We start from the raw sequence: 18,283 nt of genomic DNA on the forward strand, positions 1-18,283 counted from the left end.
GGCCTACTGACTACAGAATTCAATAAAAGCTGCCGGTAGCCAGAAGCTCTTTATTTCATCATTGGTCTACCAAATGCATTAAGTAGTTTACATGTTGTATTTGACCAATCAATACAAGTCTCAGGTGACCATTTTGTACGTTGTTAATCAAGAGTATGTTAATATCGTTTATCACAGTCTTGCCTTGTTGTGATATATTGGTGGAGTTAAACACTTCTCTATATTATAATATACATACTCAAGTTAGCTTAAACTAGCTTTTAAATTTCTTTATATTTCAACGCTTTACAACTTGAGGTCGCAGTTTATTTAAAATTGTTGACATTTATAGTAAAATTTCACATTTATAGTATTATGAATATTCATTTAAGAATTATGAATAATTCATAAGTTTCTTTGTTTATGTAAATCTTCTGACACCTTTTCACTGTCACCATACACAAATATACATAATTCATATATTGATGGTCTTAAGTGCTTGCTTAGATTTGTCTATACATTTTTAAAGAGATATTTTAAACTTTTATATTGCTATGTATTCATGTAAAGCTACAGTAATGCATTTCTTATATTCTCATTGAGTAATTTATGTGTCAAACGCATCTCTTTATTAGTAAAATTTCAAGGTTAATTTCATGTCATGGTTGTACTACACTTTAAATTAATTGAGTGAAACGATAATTCAGCTCATGAAGGCCTTGTACACGCTACAGCAATTAGATGCCGTTGTATAGGTACACTTACGCAAACATTTCTAATCTACTGTAGAGTAATTTTTATGTTGTGAAGTGTATCAAGCAAAGATATATATGCAATTAAAATAATCTGAGTTTGAGACAGTCGTCCATATGGATCTTCAAATAGCATCAAATCTCAATTATATAATACTGAGAAAAAAACCCTCAACCCAACTCTTATCCCTATCTTATGTTGTTTCTGATATATATATGATCTGAGTAAATATTACATATTATTATTAGTTACATTTTGTTCTTTACAGATAATAAACTACAACTATGTCTACTCATTAAATGTATGGTTGCTGTTGCAGCCTAGTTGGCTGTGTTTTGACTGGGCAATGGGTTGCATTAGCCTGATCCAATCCGCAACTGATCCTCGTCTTCTCGCTGTCTTGCTGTTTTGGCTAAGCCTTGCAACGATTCTGTACAAAGCAATATATAGTCCTCCTAGTCAGAATAAAAGGTAATTTGACCAGAAGAAAAGCACATTTTTTTTTAGTGAAATAAGTCTTTCAAGCATTAGTTGGTCCACAATACATGTGTAGTAATGTATGTACTTCTAATAGAAAGTGGTAAATTGTTAGTCAGGTTGAGATGGGATAAATTTGAAACCAGTGTATATGCAAAGGAACATTAAATTCAGGACATGCATTAAGCCATAATTGTTTTTCATAATACTATCTGAAACTGTAAAATAATACTAAGAAATCAATATACATATACATATATACATACATATTATGTCTTATGCATTAAAAGAGAATTTATATTAAAGTTTAATATTAAATTAAAGACACCAAACAGAATGGCATATTTTTAACATATGCATTTTGAAAAAAATTTACTTAAATAAAAACTTTCCAAACTCACTAAATTAACTTTATTTCCAGAAAACAAGGCCATTTCAGCAACAAAGTTCAAACCAATGTTTTAAAATCACATTATAACAAATGTAATCAGCAACTTATTGAAATCCTTTTACAGAATCTAACTTTTCATTTTCTGATTACATTTATTTGGGGCTCTCTCATCAATCTGAATTATCTTTATTGAATCGCATCTTTCATTACAAAGATTTTACAACGATGTCACATCATCTCTTTTCCGGCTTCGATTACATTCGGTAATTAAATTACCTTCATTGGAACATCAATAGAATTCTAATATAAATCTTGTATTATTGATATGCACACCGTCATGTTAATATTTGAAGATAAATTTCCTTTAAACTGATGTATCATAGAATCCATCTATCAGTAGTGTTCAGGAAACAGCAGGCAGCTTAAAGGTGTTGCAATCAACACTGTCTATACTATCAATCCAAACAAAATTCACTGCAAATCCAAACTACTATCCTAATATTGAAAGTGTTTGGAGATGTAATAAATAAATTTGCTGTACTAAAAGGTAATGCCAAAGTGACACATGTTCAGAATATGTTATTCGTCTGTAGTCAACGAGCTTTCCTCAAATAATAAAAACATGGAATTCAAAACAGGGCTATAATTGCTGGTATCATTATTTTTGTTACACAGTAATGTTTTAATACAGCAATTTGAAGAGCCCTTATGAATATCATGTTTAGTCATATTAGCAGTAATGTACCACGCTGTACTTTGTCTTTAATATGTTTCGTTTCAAATACCTTAAAACCATTGGCTGGTCCACAATGTTTGGTTTTAAGAATGTATAGAGTAGAAAAGAATTTAGGAACCACAAAAAAAAGTTTGATAGATTTTGTAGAATGTACATCAAAATATATATTTTCCATATCTAGATTTATTTAATATTATTTATGCCATAATAATATAATAATAAATACTTTATTTTTACACGGAAAAGCTTATGTCACCATAAAGGTGTTCTTCTACAAGGCCGTGATCAACTAATCTATAGCTCTTTCTACACTATCAAAGTTTATGTGACAAAAAAATGTGATGTGCCCATATATGGACATGATGCTGTCATATCACTACCATATTTGGGCAGATTTTTTGTCAAACTACTTTGGTAGTGTAGACAGATCTTAAAGCTTTATAATAATTTGATTCAAACTTGTTTTTACAGAGTATTAACAATAGGCCTAGCTGCCATGATCATTCCATTCTTGCCAGCGACCAACATTTTCTTCAGGGTAGGATTTGTAATAGCAGAACGTGTTTTGTACCTGCCAAGCCTAGGATTTGCCATCATTGTTACACTAGGTTTTAATTGTATTTGTAATGCTAAGCCTAGATGTCGTATGGTAAGTTCAATCAAAATTTATGCTTACTTGTTTCATTGTGTTCTGGAGCATAACTCACTGAAAGATTTGCCAAACGTTAAGATACTTTCTCAATTCATTTGTAGAGATGTAGTCAAAAAATTATTTTAACTATGCAAACCTTTAAACAATAGCTTTGAACAACCCATTGATTAAGTAAGTAAATGCCAATGGGCTTATATTCCATATTCATTAAGTACGTGACTTAGTTGTTAATGCTAAATATTAGCTTCTTCACTCTATATTTTGTCTTCCATCACTCTTAGCACAGGGTAATCATTTATTTTGAATTCAATTATCACAAAAATAGGTTCCATTGCAAAATGGATAATTGAAATGAAATGCATGTGCAATGTAATCATGTAAAGAAGTTCAATATAAGAAATTGAAGTGATTTCATTTATGGTGGAACAAAAATCAAATATGTACCGTATTAGCTAATAGAAGAAGATTGAATGTGTTGACATTCAATCTATAGAATAGCTTTATAGAATTTAATCAGAAAGCTTTTGAACTATCCTACAAAAGTTTCTTGAGTACATATTAAAACAATCTTGGAATTGCTATATAGACAATTTTAATGCAGAAGACACTATTATTATTTTTTGTGATACAAAACACTAATCTGTGTATAAATGGGAACCCGGTTAGATCAAGACACAACTTTGCACTGATTACATACTGCATTATGGGAGTATGTTTCCATACGTGTTTGATCCAAAAAATGATTCAGCGCTTAGAGGTTTCACAAATTTAGGCGCTATATAAATCCAGGATATTATTATTATTATATGAATTTTCCAAAATATAATTTTAAAAATTATTATTATTATTACTATATTTTTCAGTTTATTTTTATTGGAATTTCATGTTTACTGTCTTCGCACATTCTACGATGCATCCATCGCAACCATGATTGGCTGACGGAAGATTCACTGTACTATTCCGGTTTGACTGTCTGTCCAAATAATGCCAAAGTTCATTATAACATTGCAAAAAGTGCTGTGGATAAAGGGAACATTGAAGAGGCTATTTTCAGGTATCGCAGTGCAATTCAGCTAAGCCCAAATTATGGACATAATGCTATGAACAACTTGGCTAATATTTTAAAAGACAGAGGTGAGACGACTGAGGCGGAGCTGCTGCTAAAGAGTGCTGTTGAAATAAGGTAACAACTATTATTAACTAGACTACAATGTTTTAATTGTAATGAATGTGACTTTTCCCAATCTTAATTATATACTGATCTCTTCCTTTTCCTAAATTGCTACATTGAAAATATTTAAGCTGGAACTTGACTCACAACTACAGTACATATTGATGCATTATGTAATTTTTAAGGTGAAAATATTGGATATCCTTTGTTTTTATACTTGATACAATAAGAACCCCTTGCAGAATTGTAAATCAAAGAATAAAGGAAGTCTGTTAGCTGTAAATATTGGGACAGGTAAAGAATAAAGGAAGTCTGTTAGCTGTAAATATTAGGACAGGTATTAGCAGGTGTGCTAGCTGGGACATTGTTTAGAAAGTGATTCAGTTTAAAATTCCCCGGAGGTCTACATGTGTCAGTGACAAATTTGCTTATAATTGTTGTTGTTTTTTGTATTTCACCACTATAGTTCAAAAGCATGAGAACCCCACAAGACAATAACTATCTTATTAAACCAAGTGGTAGTGCCTAATCCGAATTTCCTCAGTTTCCAGTTAAGCTTAAGGACAAATATAAAGACAGTACTTTTACCTTTACATTTATTATGGGCTGTACCATTTTAATTTAGTTATAGGAATGATAAGCAAGTATCTTGTCCACCAAGATACAGCAGCAAAGGCACATTGTACATATTAATTGTAAATTCAGGATAGATTCAAGCGAGTGAGTAGTCGAGTGGTTAAGACAGTGTCATAACATTGGCAAGGGTTCGAGGCTCACTCGCTTCATGGTTCTGGTGGTAGAACAAGGCTTCTCGGATAAAGACTATAAACCATAGGTACGTTAGTGTACTCATCTAGCTCATGTGCTCAAGGTATGCTGTTTATTTTGTCAGGCCTGAGTTTGCTGCAGCTTGGATGAACCTCGGTATTTTACAAGCTGCACTGAAGAAGTATGACCAAGCTGAAACCAGTTATCTTACAGCTCTAATGCATCGACGAAAATACCCTGACTGTTATTTTAATCTAGGAAATCTGGTAAGTGCGTCTATGGTATTAGATTCAAAGTTGTGAATAGTGAAAATGATCTTGTTAGGTGTACCACGAACTATCTGTTACGATCTTCAAATCTCTTCACTAAGTGGGAAAAAATCCTATTCTAGTGTGATTTTCCATTTTATATTAATTTTTGTTGTATATATGGAATATTTATTCTGAAATAAAGTATTCAATTCAATAAGAGCGGCAGCTGGAGGGACACCAGTCTTCGATCCCACAGCATTGTTATTTTTAGTAATTTACCTTTGGATTTATATATATCTATTTCTCTAACTTTCCAAAAAATTTAAAATATACGGTATGAAATTCAAATTCCAAAAATAAAAATTCTGTAACCTAATAACTTTACTGAAGAAATATAACTATTTAATATTAGAGAATTCCGTTCACATAACTAATACCCAAGATCAAAATCCACATAATTCTGCTTTCATTTCAAATTATGGGTCAGATGGTTTAGTTCAGTGAGATGTTATGTAATCAATATTACATTGCACATGTAAATTCACAGAAAAAATAGTTAAAACTCAAAACATATCTCAATCTCTTAAATCAGTTGATACTCAAATTCTATCTCAACATTTTTTAACAGGTGCAATTTTTTGTTTAAGAGATATCAGAATGAATAAATGGCTTATAAAAAATATATATACATACATTAATCTTTTCGTACAGTCATTTGCTGAAATAAACATAAATGTGAAATTTTAATTTTTCTGTTTGCAAATATTAGATAAATTTGTTGATGCATTTATTTGTTATTATAAACTGAAATGTCATCTATTGTAACTATAAAATCTATATTTATTTTAGATAGTATAAAGTAGTGAACTCAAATCAGACACCATTTGGGTGGGTCCATTGTTTCGTTTCCTGTACAAATTCAGTCACTTTTTCATCAAACATTATAAACAGAATTTAGGCCTTTAATATCTACTGAATGTTTTCTGGGTTAGGTGACTGTTATGTATGTACATTCATAAATCATATTTACTGTATCACATTAATATTCAACACATGTTTCATTATTTACCATCTGCAATAAAATTAATCTAATTCCAATTGAAAATCTATAAATCCCTTAGTTAGAGTATAGTATGTAGATATTTCATGCTTTTTATTATACATTATTCATTGGCTCCTAGTAGCAATCCCTTTCAGGCACCCATCCATTAACTAACGGATACTAGGTTAATTATCAATTATTTTTCTTATTATAAAAATGTTTAAAGTTGTTATCATCACTCAACAGTTATTGTGACAAATTATGCACCAGCGTTTTGGCAATTTATTGTGTTAATCTCAGAAGAGCTCTAATTTACACAGAATGGTGTCTCCTTGCATACAAAATTGCATAAAATATGTTCTATGTGTATTCTAAATCGTGATTTACATTTAATGACTCGGATTTTGTAGTGTGTGCTTTTATATTTTTCACTAGTGCTTTTTTGAGCAAAACTATCATAAATTTAAGCACTTAGATATATAAGCTCTTCTAAGAACTGTTTTCCATTTTTTTTTATGGATCTCACTTTTGCAGTGATTTTTGTTCTACTACTTACACTACTATTATTACTACTCAAAGCTAAATTATTATAATTTACTACTATGAAAATTGTTTCATTAAATTTGCAAAATTGCAGTTTTTTTTATATCATTTTTTAAAATGACACATTATCATATCAAACCTATGATGTATAAACCATTACTACTTGCATACAAACCATTTTGATCATTTTTTTCTAAATCATTATTAATCTGATCATTGTGCATGATGTTTATCCTCCTTGCTCCTCAATGCTTGGATAGTTCCTCGATCTGCATCGTCATGACGACGCGTTACAAGCATGGCTCAATGCGTCATCTCTTCAGCAAGATCATGCTCAGGCTTGGAGTAACACAATACTACTGCTTGACAATCTAGGTAAGACCGCCCTCTCTCAACATCCTTCTCAAACTTATTGGATCCATTTTGTAAAGTCCTGTTTGTGTCGCTGTACTGTTTTCTGTTTTTCTTGAACGTGACATCGTGTACAATTCTAACATATCCATAAATTCTATCCAACATTCTACTCTCATTTATAACATATAAATTGTGTTAGGCCTAAATTACTTTCAAATACAATATCATTTATTAGATTTTTTCTTTATTCTCCTTTCAAACAATACCCCAAACCGGGTTCAGATATTGTTGTAGACCTACAGTACCTTAAAATAAAAGACTGAAAATATTGAAAATATCAAAATTAAAGTGTTACTAAATTTGTTTTCGCAGTAAATTTCAGTAACAATTTATTAATAATAATCATAAAACAAACATCTGCAATAGTTTTGAAATAAACAGTATGACAACATTCTAACCAAAACACTATGATTTACACCATTCTACTATACTCACTCTTGATTTGTTTGTGTGTTTGTAATACTGTAATCTACTACTGTGTGTTGCTTGAAATGTCAATATGTTCAATAAATCTGTAGGTAGTTTGCTGTGTGGTTGGCTTGTATCCTTGTCTTGGTATATTCAACTACTGTATCTCTTATCATCCTCCACAAACTGCCACTTAGATTATCATGATCACCCATATCCATATCCTCAAGACACTTCCCAAAATGCATTGCACTTGGATAGAATGTTGTGCAATGCATTATGGGTTTTATATTTTAAAGTTCTTGGCTAAGCGTGAGTTGGATAAAGCCACTGGTGCCTGGCGACAAGCAATCAAACTGGAAGTTGATCATGTTGGAGCTTGGCGTAATATTGTTCTTCTTAAGGAAGAGATTGGTAAGACTTCATGGTGATTATGATGATAACGGTGATGATGATATTCAGAATTCATTTTGAAAAAAGTGATATGACATTATTTCTTCCTTTTTTGTGTAAAGCAATGGAAATTGAGAAGTTAATGGTCAATTCCCAATTTTAATATTGTACAGATTTTTCTTTAAATGCTAAACCAAAAAATGAGTAATACTGTATTTATGCATACTAATTGGTAGTTGTTCAATTAATTAATATAGTATAATAGGCAGATGATTTAATTTTTAAAATAAATATGAAATGTGTTATTTTTTATTGTTGTTTTAATTTACAGTAAGTAACCTATTTAATGTAAAACAGCATTTTTTTAAATAAAGATTGGTTGTTGCCACAGATTGGTTACAACTTGTAATTTCAGAAATGATTGGAAAATAAAATATGATGAAAGTAAAACTTGCCAAGCAAGGTACCAATATGATTTATATTTCTTGACTGGATTAATGAGAAAAGAAAGCATTAGGCATTAGATGATTGACATGTAGATTGAGTGGCATGTTTGTGATCACCTGCTAAAACTAATAAATCATAAGTGTTCTAGATGGAATTCAACTTTAGGAGGTTAATGCTGATGATCTAGATACTTTTATCTTCTTTTCCAGAGGTTTGATGATATTTTTTATGGATCTTTCATATAAAATCAAAATGAAAAACGGTTTAGTATAATATATTTCTACTGCTATAGATGGTGCTTAGATTTGTACAAAAGTTGAATAACAAACCATTTTCTAATAGGATATTAACATTAATTTAATTTTTTTATACTATGTTGTTGTTTGTAATCATAAATGTGTTAATTGTCCAATATTTACCTTGATTGACTGAAAGAGGTTAGATAATTGGTTTTAGTTTCACTCTTATATCTAAGTTAGTAGTTCCCAAGTAGTGGTACATGATCCCCTGGTATTATTAGTGTGTTATCGCTTGGTGGCCCTCTAGAGGAACTGTGAAAACACTTTCCAAATTATTTCCATGTATAATAATTTAATATAAAAGACTTGTGTTTAAAGTGAAACGTTTCTGTCATTCATCAATAGACAGTCAGCACTAGTAATAACCATCTATTAAGGACCACCAATTTGCACTGCAGTTTTAAAAACTGAATTATTTGTTGATAAATTTAACTTCTTTCTACACATGGTTATGGGTTTCTTTCTAAATATTCATTTCTTTTTTGTAGGTCAATTTGAGACAGCAGAATCTGTCGCTGAAGAGGCCCTCAAGCATCTGCCCAATGAAGCTTCTATCTATTTTGCATTAGCCAATGTTTATGGAAAATCGTCCAGATATGAGGTCATTACATCTTATTTTACAACCTGTAATATGTGTACAGTGTAAAGCAAACCTGTGTATTCCATAATACATTTTTTTTTTAAGCCAACTCTCGTATGTCGTTTATTAGTAATCTTAACAAATTATTGTTTGAATTAAAATAATTAGGAACTCATCTCAATTATGAAAAAACATAGTAATCAGGTACTATTTATTAGCTTAATTAGTTTTTAGATTAAAAATGCTTAAATAATGTTTATAGATAAAAGTGAAATTAAAACTAAAATCCCACCAGCATTGATCCCAATTATATATAATTATATTTACAATTATTTAATTGTTATAATTACAATTTATTAATATTTTCAGAGCAAAAGCTAAACTTGTGTTTTCACCTCTGACACTTGCCAACAATCGATTTTATTTGATTACCTAAGATAATACAGTATTTATTTTTATTGATTGTGCTGTATTTTTTGTACTTTTTCAGGATTCAGAAAAGAATTACCAAAAAGCCATATCGCTGAATCCAAACACAGCATTTTACCACGGCAATCTCGGTGTACTCTATCATCGCTGGGGAAAGCATAAGAAAGCTGAACAACAGTACAGACTGGCCCTTAGCATTGACCCAGAAACACCCAACACTCAAGATAATTTAAGAAAGTTGGACAATATAAAAGCAAAGCACAAAATTAATTTATGAAACCATTCGTTAATTTTGTATTTTCAGGGTGATTGGATGAAATGCTAAATACTTTATATTTAATTTTGAAAGTTTTAGAACTGTATTTTTAAAATTGTTTAATCATTTATGTACCTTCAAACTCATATCAATCATGATTTTTTTTTGTTATTTACATTTTATTGATTTAGTATTTTCTTTTTGTAGAAATAACGCAATTAAATTGTAGAAAATTATTAGCATTTTTTAAAAATAATGAATGTCTTGTAACATAGCTTTGAAACAATGCTGTGTGAATCGATGCAATATTTATTAAACAAAGTTTACTAGGATTGAAAACAGAAAATTTAGTATAATTAATTTGAATATTTAAATTATAAAAATACCTTATACCTATCAGAAGAAAGTCAAGAACCTTTCAAAACGTTAGGGTATATTATATTTTTTTATTGGATTTCACTTTCAGTGTGATTTTTTGTTTGTAAGTATTTTACAATAGGGATGTTGGGGTCTGAAATATATAATTAAAAGTGTGTATTTTATCTGAAATAAAGTAACTAACGTCTATAATGTACATAGAACAGATTAATAAATATTTTAACATTTTGTGGATATAAACAAAGTCTTTCCATGTGTGAAACGGTAAGTCTGTAATAATATTTTAAAGGAACAATTTTAAGGTGTGAAAATAATTTTGTATCAAACTGTGATAAATAATATTAAACTATATTTATGCAATGAACTAAATGATTGGATTACACTATTTATAGAAATGAGAAAAATATAAACATATTTGTGACGGTTTGTGTACTGTGGGATGTTGCATAATAAGGTATACCAAGAGCTAATGCACATAAAATCCTTAAAAATTATGTTTATTAAATTTAAAGTGATTATTCTGCTTTTTAAAGACTCTAAAAGTACTGTGTCCATGTCCACTACTGTATTATTACGTTACTTTTTTTTCAAGAAACAAGATCAAATCCTTTATTTCTTCAGTATTAAGTCTATTGTCCTGTATTGTATGATGTAGATGTGTGCTGTCTATTGTCCTGTATTGTATGATGTAGATGTGTGCTGCAACTATAAGTTTATCATTGTACATTCCCTTGTAAAGTATTCAACAGATATATTGTATTGTTATACAAATGTGTGAAAATATAAATGTAAAATATATTTTATATACAGATTGGACATTAGTGTTAAAAATTATATCTTTTCTCAGCAGGAATATCACAGTTGTCAGGATATTGAGAATGTATTCAGATGTGAACTTTAAAATTTTGTTTTATACGATTGGAGCTGATAAACCACTTCCATAAAACTTATTTTGACATTTTAACAAATATAATATAATATCAAGTTTATATTTTTAAAACCATTTTCAATTTCTTGTTTTGTCTGTACCTATAAATAATAACTAATTGGTAGCAGTCAGGGCCTTAGATAAGTAGACAGTATTACTTATGGAGGGTGTTTTTTTTTTAATAAATGGGTTTATGTGGTGGCTTATCAGTTATTAAAGATATTACTAGAGGGTGCCTACTCTCACCTTGTGTGTTTGAAAGATACAGTAAACAATATACGATGTATGATTGCAATAAACAAAAAGAAAAATGCAGAAAGTGTCCTGCTTTCATTGAGTTGTTTAACAGTACCCCCAGTTGCCAAATGCCTTTCACTATTAATATATTAGTAAGTTGTCTTTGGTGACATACAGATAGTCATAATGTCTATGTCATGAATTCAATTAATTTATTCAAAACAAAATTTAAGTTACAAAATGTACAATGTATACAATGGAGGCTAGAGGGTAAACAAAAAGTTTGCGTGCTTCTAAAAGTTTGTTAGAAGAATTAAAATCGTATCATATTTTCAAAATCATCAGAAATCAACGGTTGTCATCATTAGTGTTTTATTCTCAATGATATCTTTTAACCACCGACCTCTGAACCTAGACTCTCCTGGTTTGTGTACTAATCGATTCGTTTCAAAAACATAAAACACTTCAACAGGAAAATGCTGCCAAAATAATAAAATATATTACAAAATATTTAATAACAATTAATAACAGCACTGTTATTTGTCATGCCCTGATGCTGGTACAATGATTTTGCATTATGCAATACTTCAAGTTTGTGAATGTAAGTTAGTTTTGAATAATAGTCCATTGGCCATTTTTTATTGTTAATAGTTATTCCTACCTTTGGTTTTAGTTTTGATACTTCAATCGTAAAATAAACACATGCCGTTGCTCTTGGGATTGGTTTCCTTCGTGTCGGTATGCTCCATCGCACTTGGTAACGATACTTGACACTATAATCGTCCACATCTTCTCGTAAAAAGTCAATACAATACAACCAGCTGTCTTCATAATCCCAGGTCTAAAAAAATATTTTTGTAGTTTTATATGACAAGCACTTTTTGAACTTGCTACAAAGTTTTTAGTACTTGGATTGACATTTTGCGGTAAGCTATTGAACATATTGACCAAACTAATCTATTCAACCTAATGTATAGTATGTTAATGACATTCCACTATGTTGTGAGTCATGGATGAAAAACAACAATATTTTTTTTTTTTTTAATCATGATTTTTTTTTAAATAAAAGATAACCCACAGTAATACTTAAGCCTACTGTAGATTGTCATTGCCACAAAAACAATTTATTTTAATCCTTATACTCAAGTGAAATGCAGTTTGGAAAAGCTCATTTGTGTCTTCATAATTGGATGTATCTATTCCCATATACTTACCTGTACAAATTCATTAATCTTTTTTTCTCCATTCTCAATATTAAATTCTTGAATAGTCATCCAATGTACATCCTTAATCTTGTAATCCTCAGTTTCTCTGTACAGCAACGAGCCGTAACTTTGAATAGATGACACTGGTCTACCATCCTCATATTCTTCAACTCCATTCTCTTTTAGTAATCTTTTTCTGGCATTTTCTATCACCATGTCAACAAGGGCGTGTGCTTGACTTTCAAAACTGTCTTTATCATCTATGTTCATTTTTATTGGTAAAGAATAACTTTCAGTCTCAGGATTCCTTGAGTATGCCCAGGCTATATTGAATCTGTGGAAATAAATATTTTATACATATTTATGTTTATATACTGAAACGAATTTTTAACATGTAATAAAGTTTAATGGTAATAATTTATTAATATTTATTGGTTACTCTCCTGTAAAACGGAGGAACAACTTCGTAACAAGAGGTTCGACACATACAATATGTTTACAGAAATACATAGGCCTAGTTACAATATATTATAGATATAAAAAAGTTATACACAGAGTGGTAATATCTGTCTACTAGGCCTAGAGTAGTAGTGACACTTGACACTTACTACTCTCTAGCTAGCCAGCATAGGCTACCTCTAGTCTAGGCCTACTTTAAATGGTCCTACCAGATAGTATAAAAGCTAGGCATACTACTATTTTAGCTAGGCATAGCTAGAATAGGCTATAGGCTATGTAGGCATATAGGCCTAGCTAGGCTAGACCTACAGTAGGCTCTCTAGTAGTAGGCTAGGCCTAGGCTAGATTTAACATCTAAAAGTAAGGCCTAGCCTACCTATATTTATTATATTATTATACTACGGATCTTAGGCCTATACTACATCATACTTAGTGTATGTTTTCACAAATTACCAAATTGACTTGCACATAACTGTTTACATAAATTAACGGCATGAGGGTTCCGTTTGCTGTGTTGATGATGATGGATCTCTGCTGGCCTTCGATCAAAACTCAACACGGAAGTGTTATTGTTGACATCATAACCATGGTTATTTTGACTTTGAGTATGAAACGCCCACAAACCATACAACCTAAAAATGTGTACTTATTATGCTATTGAGATAAATAACAAACAAATGAAAATTATTTAAACAAAAAATCAACTTATATATATATTTTACCAAACATATTTTGTATTTTATTATAAATCTGTACTTGTTTTTGGAATTCATTCCATGCAATATTCGCGGTCCATACTGAAACTGTTCAAGCAAAACGAAATGGTAACACTATTTTTCGTCAACTAAAACAGCACACCCGTCAACAACTAATTTATAGATCATTCCAGGCGCATTTTGCAAAATGTTGTGAACATTATGTTTATTATTTGAACATAATTTAAATAAATAATTTACAATTAAAATAGTCTTTTTGAAAAAAAAAACTTTTTAACTACGACAGAAAGCAGTTGACGGGTTGATGACTGTTGTTGACGCTAAAAGCGTGAGCAACCAGGGAATCGCACATTGATATAAAATAGAAATAAGTCACTGAATTTTAATATCTTTTCGTATTAAGCATATTTGAATACCTACCGGTATGGTACCATACATGTTCGACAATACAGTGTCACATATCTCTATTTAAAAAAAAAAAAAAAAATATTAAAAAAAAAAAAATATTTGTCGAGGTTCGAACCCCAGCCGATAGCACTCAAAACTGAGCATTACCCGTTACGCCACCAAGTACATGACTGAAAAGCTGATAATAGTCTATTTATACGTGTATTACGTAATTCATCATTACGTCATAAATATCCTATTAAGCTTGTTAAAACCAAAATGATCAGTTAGCTCAGTCGTCTGAGCGTCGTGTTAACACACGTATGTCGTGGGTTCGATTCCCATGCTAGTCGTGGGTTCGATTCCCATGCTAGTCGGTGGAATAGAGTTAAGGCTATGCGAGCCACTGTGTTTGGGGTTCACAGATCATACGTCCCCCTTTCCACCACACATCATGAGGCGACAACATCAATGCATCTGGTGATGTGGTGGAAACGACCCCAAAAGGCTGTGGCAGGGCCTTAGTGCTGAGGCAGGGAGAGCACATTTACCATCTTTTTTTTTGGTTCTCGCCAACTGCTTTGATGGTATAAATTTTATGTTTAGCGCCCTCAATTTATTTTAATGTTAAAAAAAGGAAGTAATTCTGTTCGTTACGTGTTTAGAAGAGAATTAATTTTATCTCATCGTAGTTTGGTATGCCGTGCGTTTGTTATGCAAATGAGTGTGCACATGTGCTGTGGGAAAGATGGTATTGTTAGTTATTCGCGATCAACACACAACACTGTTCAATTTTTATTTTGTTAATCTTTTACATTAGAATTGTAATTCTACCGTTACACATTATAGTGTATTTTTAAGTATCCGTTTCATGCAAGATATTGTATTGTAGGCCTACTAATATGTTGTGAATACAAGTTTATGGCAGAATAAATAAATGTGTTTTTAAGCAGATCTTCGAAATTGAAGTATATATGAAGTCGAGTTTTTTTAAAACCCAATCTAAAATTCGCATCTGGATAGTTGAAATTTAACATTATAATTATCAAAGGTGATATGATAAATCTAATTGTTTTCTAAATTATAGAAATATTAAAATTAGTAAGTAGGCTTTTGTGTGCTAGCTCTGTTTGTATTTCATCATTTTGTTTTGTTGAATTACCGTCACGGCCGCGTGCATTGCATGTCTCACACTTGGGAAACAATCACCATTGTATGGCTGGTCCTGAAGACTTTTATATTTCGTTTCAAAATGTCCGGGGGCTTTCATTCTTAGCTCTGCCCCAACCATGGTGAGCTTAACTGGAGACTTAATATTTAATTTCATATTTCAATAAATATTTTTTTCAAAATTGTCTTTGCTCAGCCCCAATCATGGTGAGTGAAGGCTCTTATATATCATGTTTCAAAATACTATAGGTGTCATTTCTGGGGACCTTGTAGCTATTTTAAACAGTTTGGTAAGCCCTGCGTTGTTATGCAAATGAGTTTGTGCAGGTGTAATGGGGAAGATGGTATTGTTAGTCTTACGCGGTGAACACGCCACAAAATTAAATTTAAAAGTTAAATTTTGATTTGTTTAAAGATGTATTGTCCCCCAAAAACATGAAAAATGAAGATTAATTAAATCAGACTTTGAATATGTTATTTTGTAGTTTTCATAAAGATAATCACTTCCATAGAAAAAAAAACAAAAAAACAATTATGTTTTCACTTGTAAAATGACAAAATAAATGGTTAAATTCAACCAAAAATGCATTAGCTGGCAGCCAATTTGACCATTTTTTGCTTTAAATTACATTTTTCGATCCAATTTTTGGTCAAAGTGGATAACTATTATGTTACATTAAAATGGAATATTCAACAAAAAATTTTTTAAGAATTATTTTTTCAGGGGGACAATACATCTTTAATCTTTATTAGAAATTCAAATCATGTAAAGATACAACTTTCCGGGCGGGAATCTAGAAACTCCCCTCCTTTAGTTTACAAAAGTAATCTTGAAAAGAACCCTATGTGGAAAAGAAGCTTATCCGTTGAAAAGAACCCACCGTACCCAAGAGTACTAAAAAATGAGGAACATTCGGGGTGTTATGGAAAAATGAATGCCATACACTTTTGTTTATGATTTAAGGTCCACTTGCCTAGGCCTGACATTTTCAACCCTCCAAATATCTATCTTTTAAAAAAAACTAATATTCATAAAAAAAAATATCCGTAGAGGTTCAAACCCCAGCTGATACCACTCAAAACTGAGAATTACCCGTTCCACAACAAACTGAACAGCGATAATTACTCTTTTTTTTTGGCTTTCGCTACACGTATTTGATCTCGTAAATTTTATTTATAGCGGCCTCAATTTTAATGTAAAAAAGGAATTAATTATCTTCGTTACGCGTTACGTGTTGAGAAGAGAATGTATCTCTCATCATAGTTTGGTATGCCGTTCGTTGTTATACAAATGAGTTTGAGCAGGTGTAGTGAGAAAGATGGTATTGTTAGTCATTCACGGTCAACGCGCCCCACTGTTAAATTTTGATTTTGTTAATCAATGTTGCAACATTGGTAGCGAAATGTCCGATTCTTCATAGTAGTTGGTGTGTATGGCCGCACCGTCCCAGAATAAATATGTTTTAAACAGATAGTCTCCGATGGTTTTTGTATGAGGTTAATGGAGTAAAATAAGATCAAATATAGAACATTTGCAAAGATGCCGATTTCCAGACCAATTTCGAAGCTTAGACTAATTCCGCCGCCGGGCTAGGCCATAGGCATATACGAAGTCGAGTTTTTAAAGTAGAAAACTCCACCTAAAATGTTGAAGTCGCATCTGGATAGTTGAAATTTTAACATTATCATAATTATCATAGGTGACTATGTATAGTAATAAGTATAGTGCATTTCTGGGCTCTATTTTCATTGCTCTGCCTCAACCATGGAGGGGCTAGTACTGGAGACTTAATATTTAATTTTATATTTTAATGAATAGGTGCACTTTCCGGGCACAAGCTCATATATTGTCCTGGTGAGTCTTATATAGTTTGTTTCATTTAAATCATGTAACGCCATTTTTTTCGGGCGGGAACCTACTGTATACAGCTCTTTTTTCAAAATTGTCTTTGCTCAGCCCCAAGCATGGTGGGGTACTGAAGATTCTTATGCATGTTGTTTGAAAACATAATAGATGTCATTCTCGGGTACCTTGTAGCTCTATTTTAAACAGTTTGGTATGTGCGTGCGTTGTTATGCAAATGAGTCTGTGCAGGTGTATTATGGTAAAGATGGTATGTTAGTCATTCGCGGTCAATACGCCGCACTGTTAAATTTTGATGCTGTTAATTATTTACATTAGAAGATTTTTCAAATCATGTAAATAAAATATTTTCCGGGCGGGAAGCTAGCAGTTCCTCTCGTTTAGTTTGCAAAAGTATTCTCGAAAAAAACTCCATGTGGAAAAGAAGCCCACGCCAAATTGGGTCCACTTGAGCACAGTGTATTAACATACGAAAAGATTGAAACTTGAGTGACTTTATTTCTATTTTATATCACTGCTCCCCTGGTACAAAATTGTGTCCACTTGAGCACATTGTATTAACATACGAAAAGATATTAAAATTTAGTGACTTTATTTCTATTTTATTTTTTTATTAAACCTTATTTTGTGAGGGTGACCCTAAACAGCATATGCAGACAGGCAAAAACATATATGAAAAAACGGATGAACTATGTTTAAAAAAATACAAAAATATATAATATATATCTACTTAAATGCAAAAATATAGCCTACAATACTATACAAATTTGAGTTTTTTCTTTTGTGATTAAATATTTTTTTAGAGCAGACTTAAAATTATTTATTGTTACCGCATTTCTTAGTTTGGTGGGTAGCAAATTCAGGTATCATTGTGCTCTATAGATGAAGCTGTTCTTAAAAGTTTCAGTTTTAGGAAAAGGGACGACAAATTTCCTCTCACTGACACTTTC

General features: G+C 31.2%; 2 protein-coding genes across 5 annotated transcripts in view; one reads left to right on the forward strand and one right to left on the reverse strand.

Moving 5' to 3' along the window:
- Positions 1-11,645, forward strand: part of LOC144843003 (protein O-mannosyl-transferase TMTC4-like) — a 52,186-nt gene extending 40,541 nt beyond the window's left edge. Inside the window, exons 8-14 of one of the 3 annotated variants that reach the window (XM_078699636.1) lie at positions 1,001-1,203; positions 2,808-2,985; positions 3,852-4,171; positions 5,052-5,193; positions 7,024-7,138; positions 9,213-9,325; positions 9,795-11,645. In XM_078699636.1, the coding sequence (XP_078555762.1) occupies positions 1,001-1,203; positions 2,808-2,985; positions 3,852-4,171; positions 5,052-5,193; positions 7,024-7,138; positions 9,213-9,325; positions 9,795-10,010 (1,287 nt within the window). In that variant the 3' untranslated portion in view covers positions 10,011-11,645. Of the gene's footprint in view, positions 1-1,000; positions 1,204-2,807; positions 2,986-3,851; positions 4,172-5,051; positions 5,194-7,023; positions 7,139-7,884; positions 9,178-9,212; positions 9,326-9,794 lie in introns of those variants that run through there. The other 2 variants (XM_078699637.1, XM_078699638.1) reach the window with 2 other exon arrangements.
- An 82-nt stretch (positions 11,646-11,727) lies between these two features.
- Positions 11,728-13,777, reverse strand: LOC144843009 (A-kinase anchor protein 14-like). Of its 2 annotated transcripts, none has more exons than XM_078699649.1 (4): positions 13,670-13,777; positions 12,747-13,071; positions 12,194-12,373; positions 11,728-12,011 (listed from the first exon to the last, which is right to left on the reverse strand). In XM_078699649.1, exons 2-4 carry the CDS (start codon positions 13,005-13,007, stop codon positions 11,874-11,876), a joined length of 579 nt encoding a protein of 192 aa, XP_078555775.1. In that variant the 5' UTR covers positions 13,008-13,071; positions 13,670-13,777; the 3' UTR covers positions 11,728-11,873. The 2 variants fall into 2 exon arrangements, with proteins under 2 accessions (XP_078555775.1, XP_078555774.1); XM_078699648.1 differs by having other exon boundaries at positions 13,650-13,777.
- Between the last annotated feature and the right edge of the window lie 4,506 nt (positions 13,778-18,283).

The sequence above is a fragment of the Antedon bifida genome, chromosome 5, assembly GCF_963402885.1.
Source record: "Antedon bifida chromosome 5, ecAntBifi1.1, whole genome shotgun sequence".
In the NCBI taxonomy this organism is placed as follows: Eukaryota; Metazoa; Echinodermata; class Crinoidea; order Comatulida; family Antedonidae; genus Antedon; species Antedon bifida.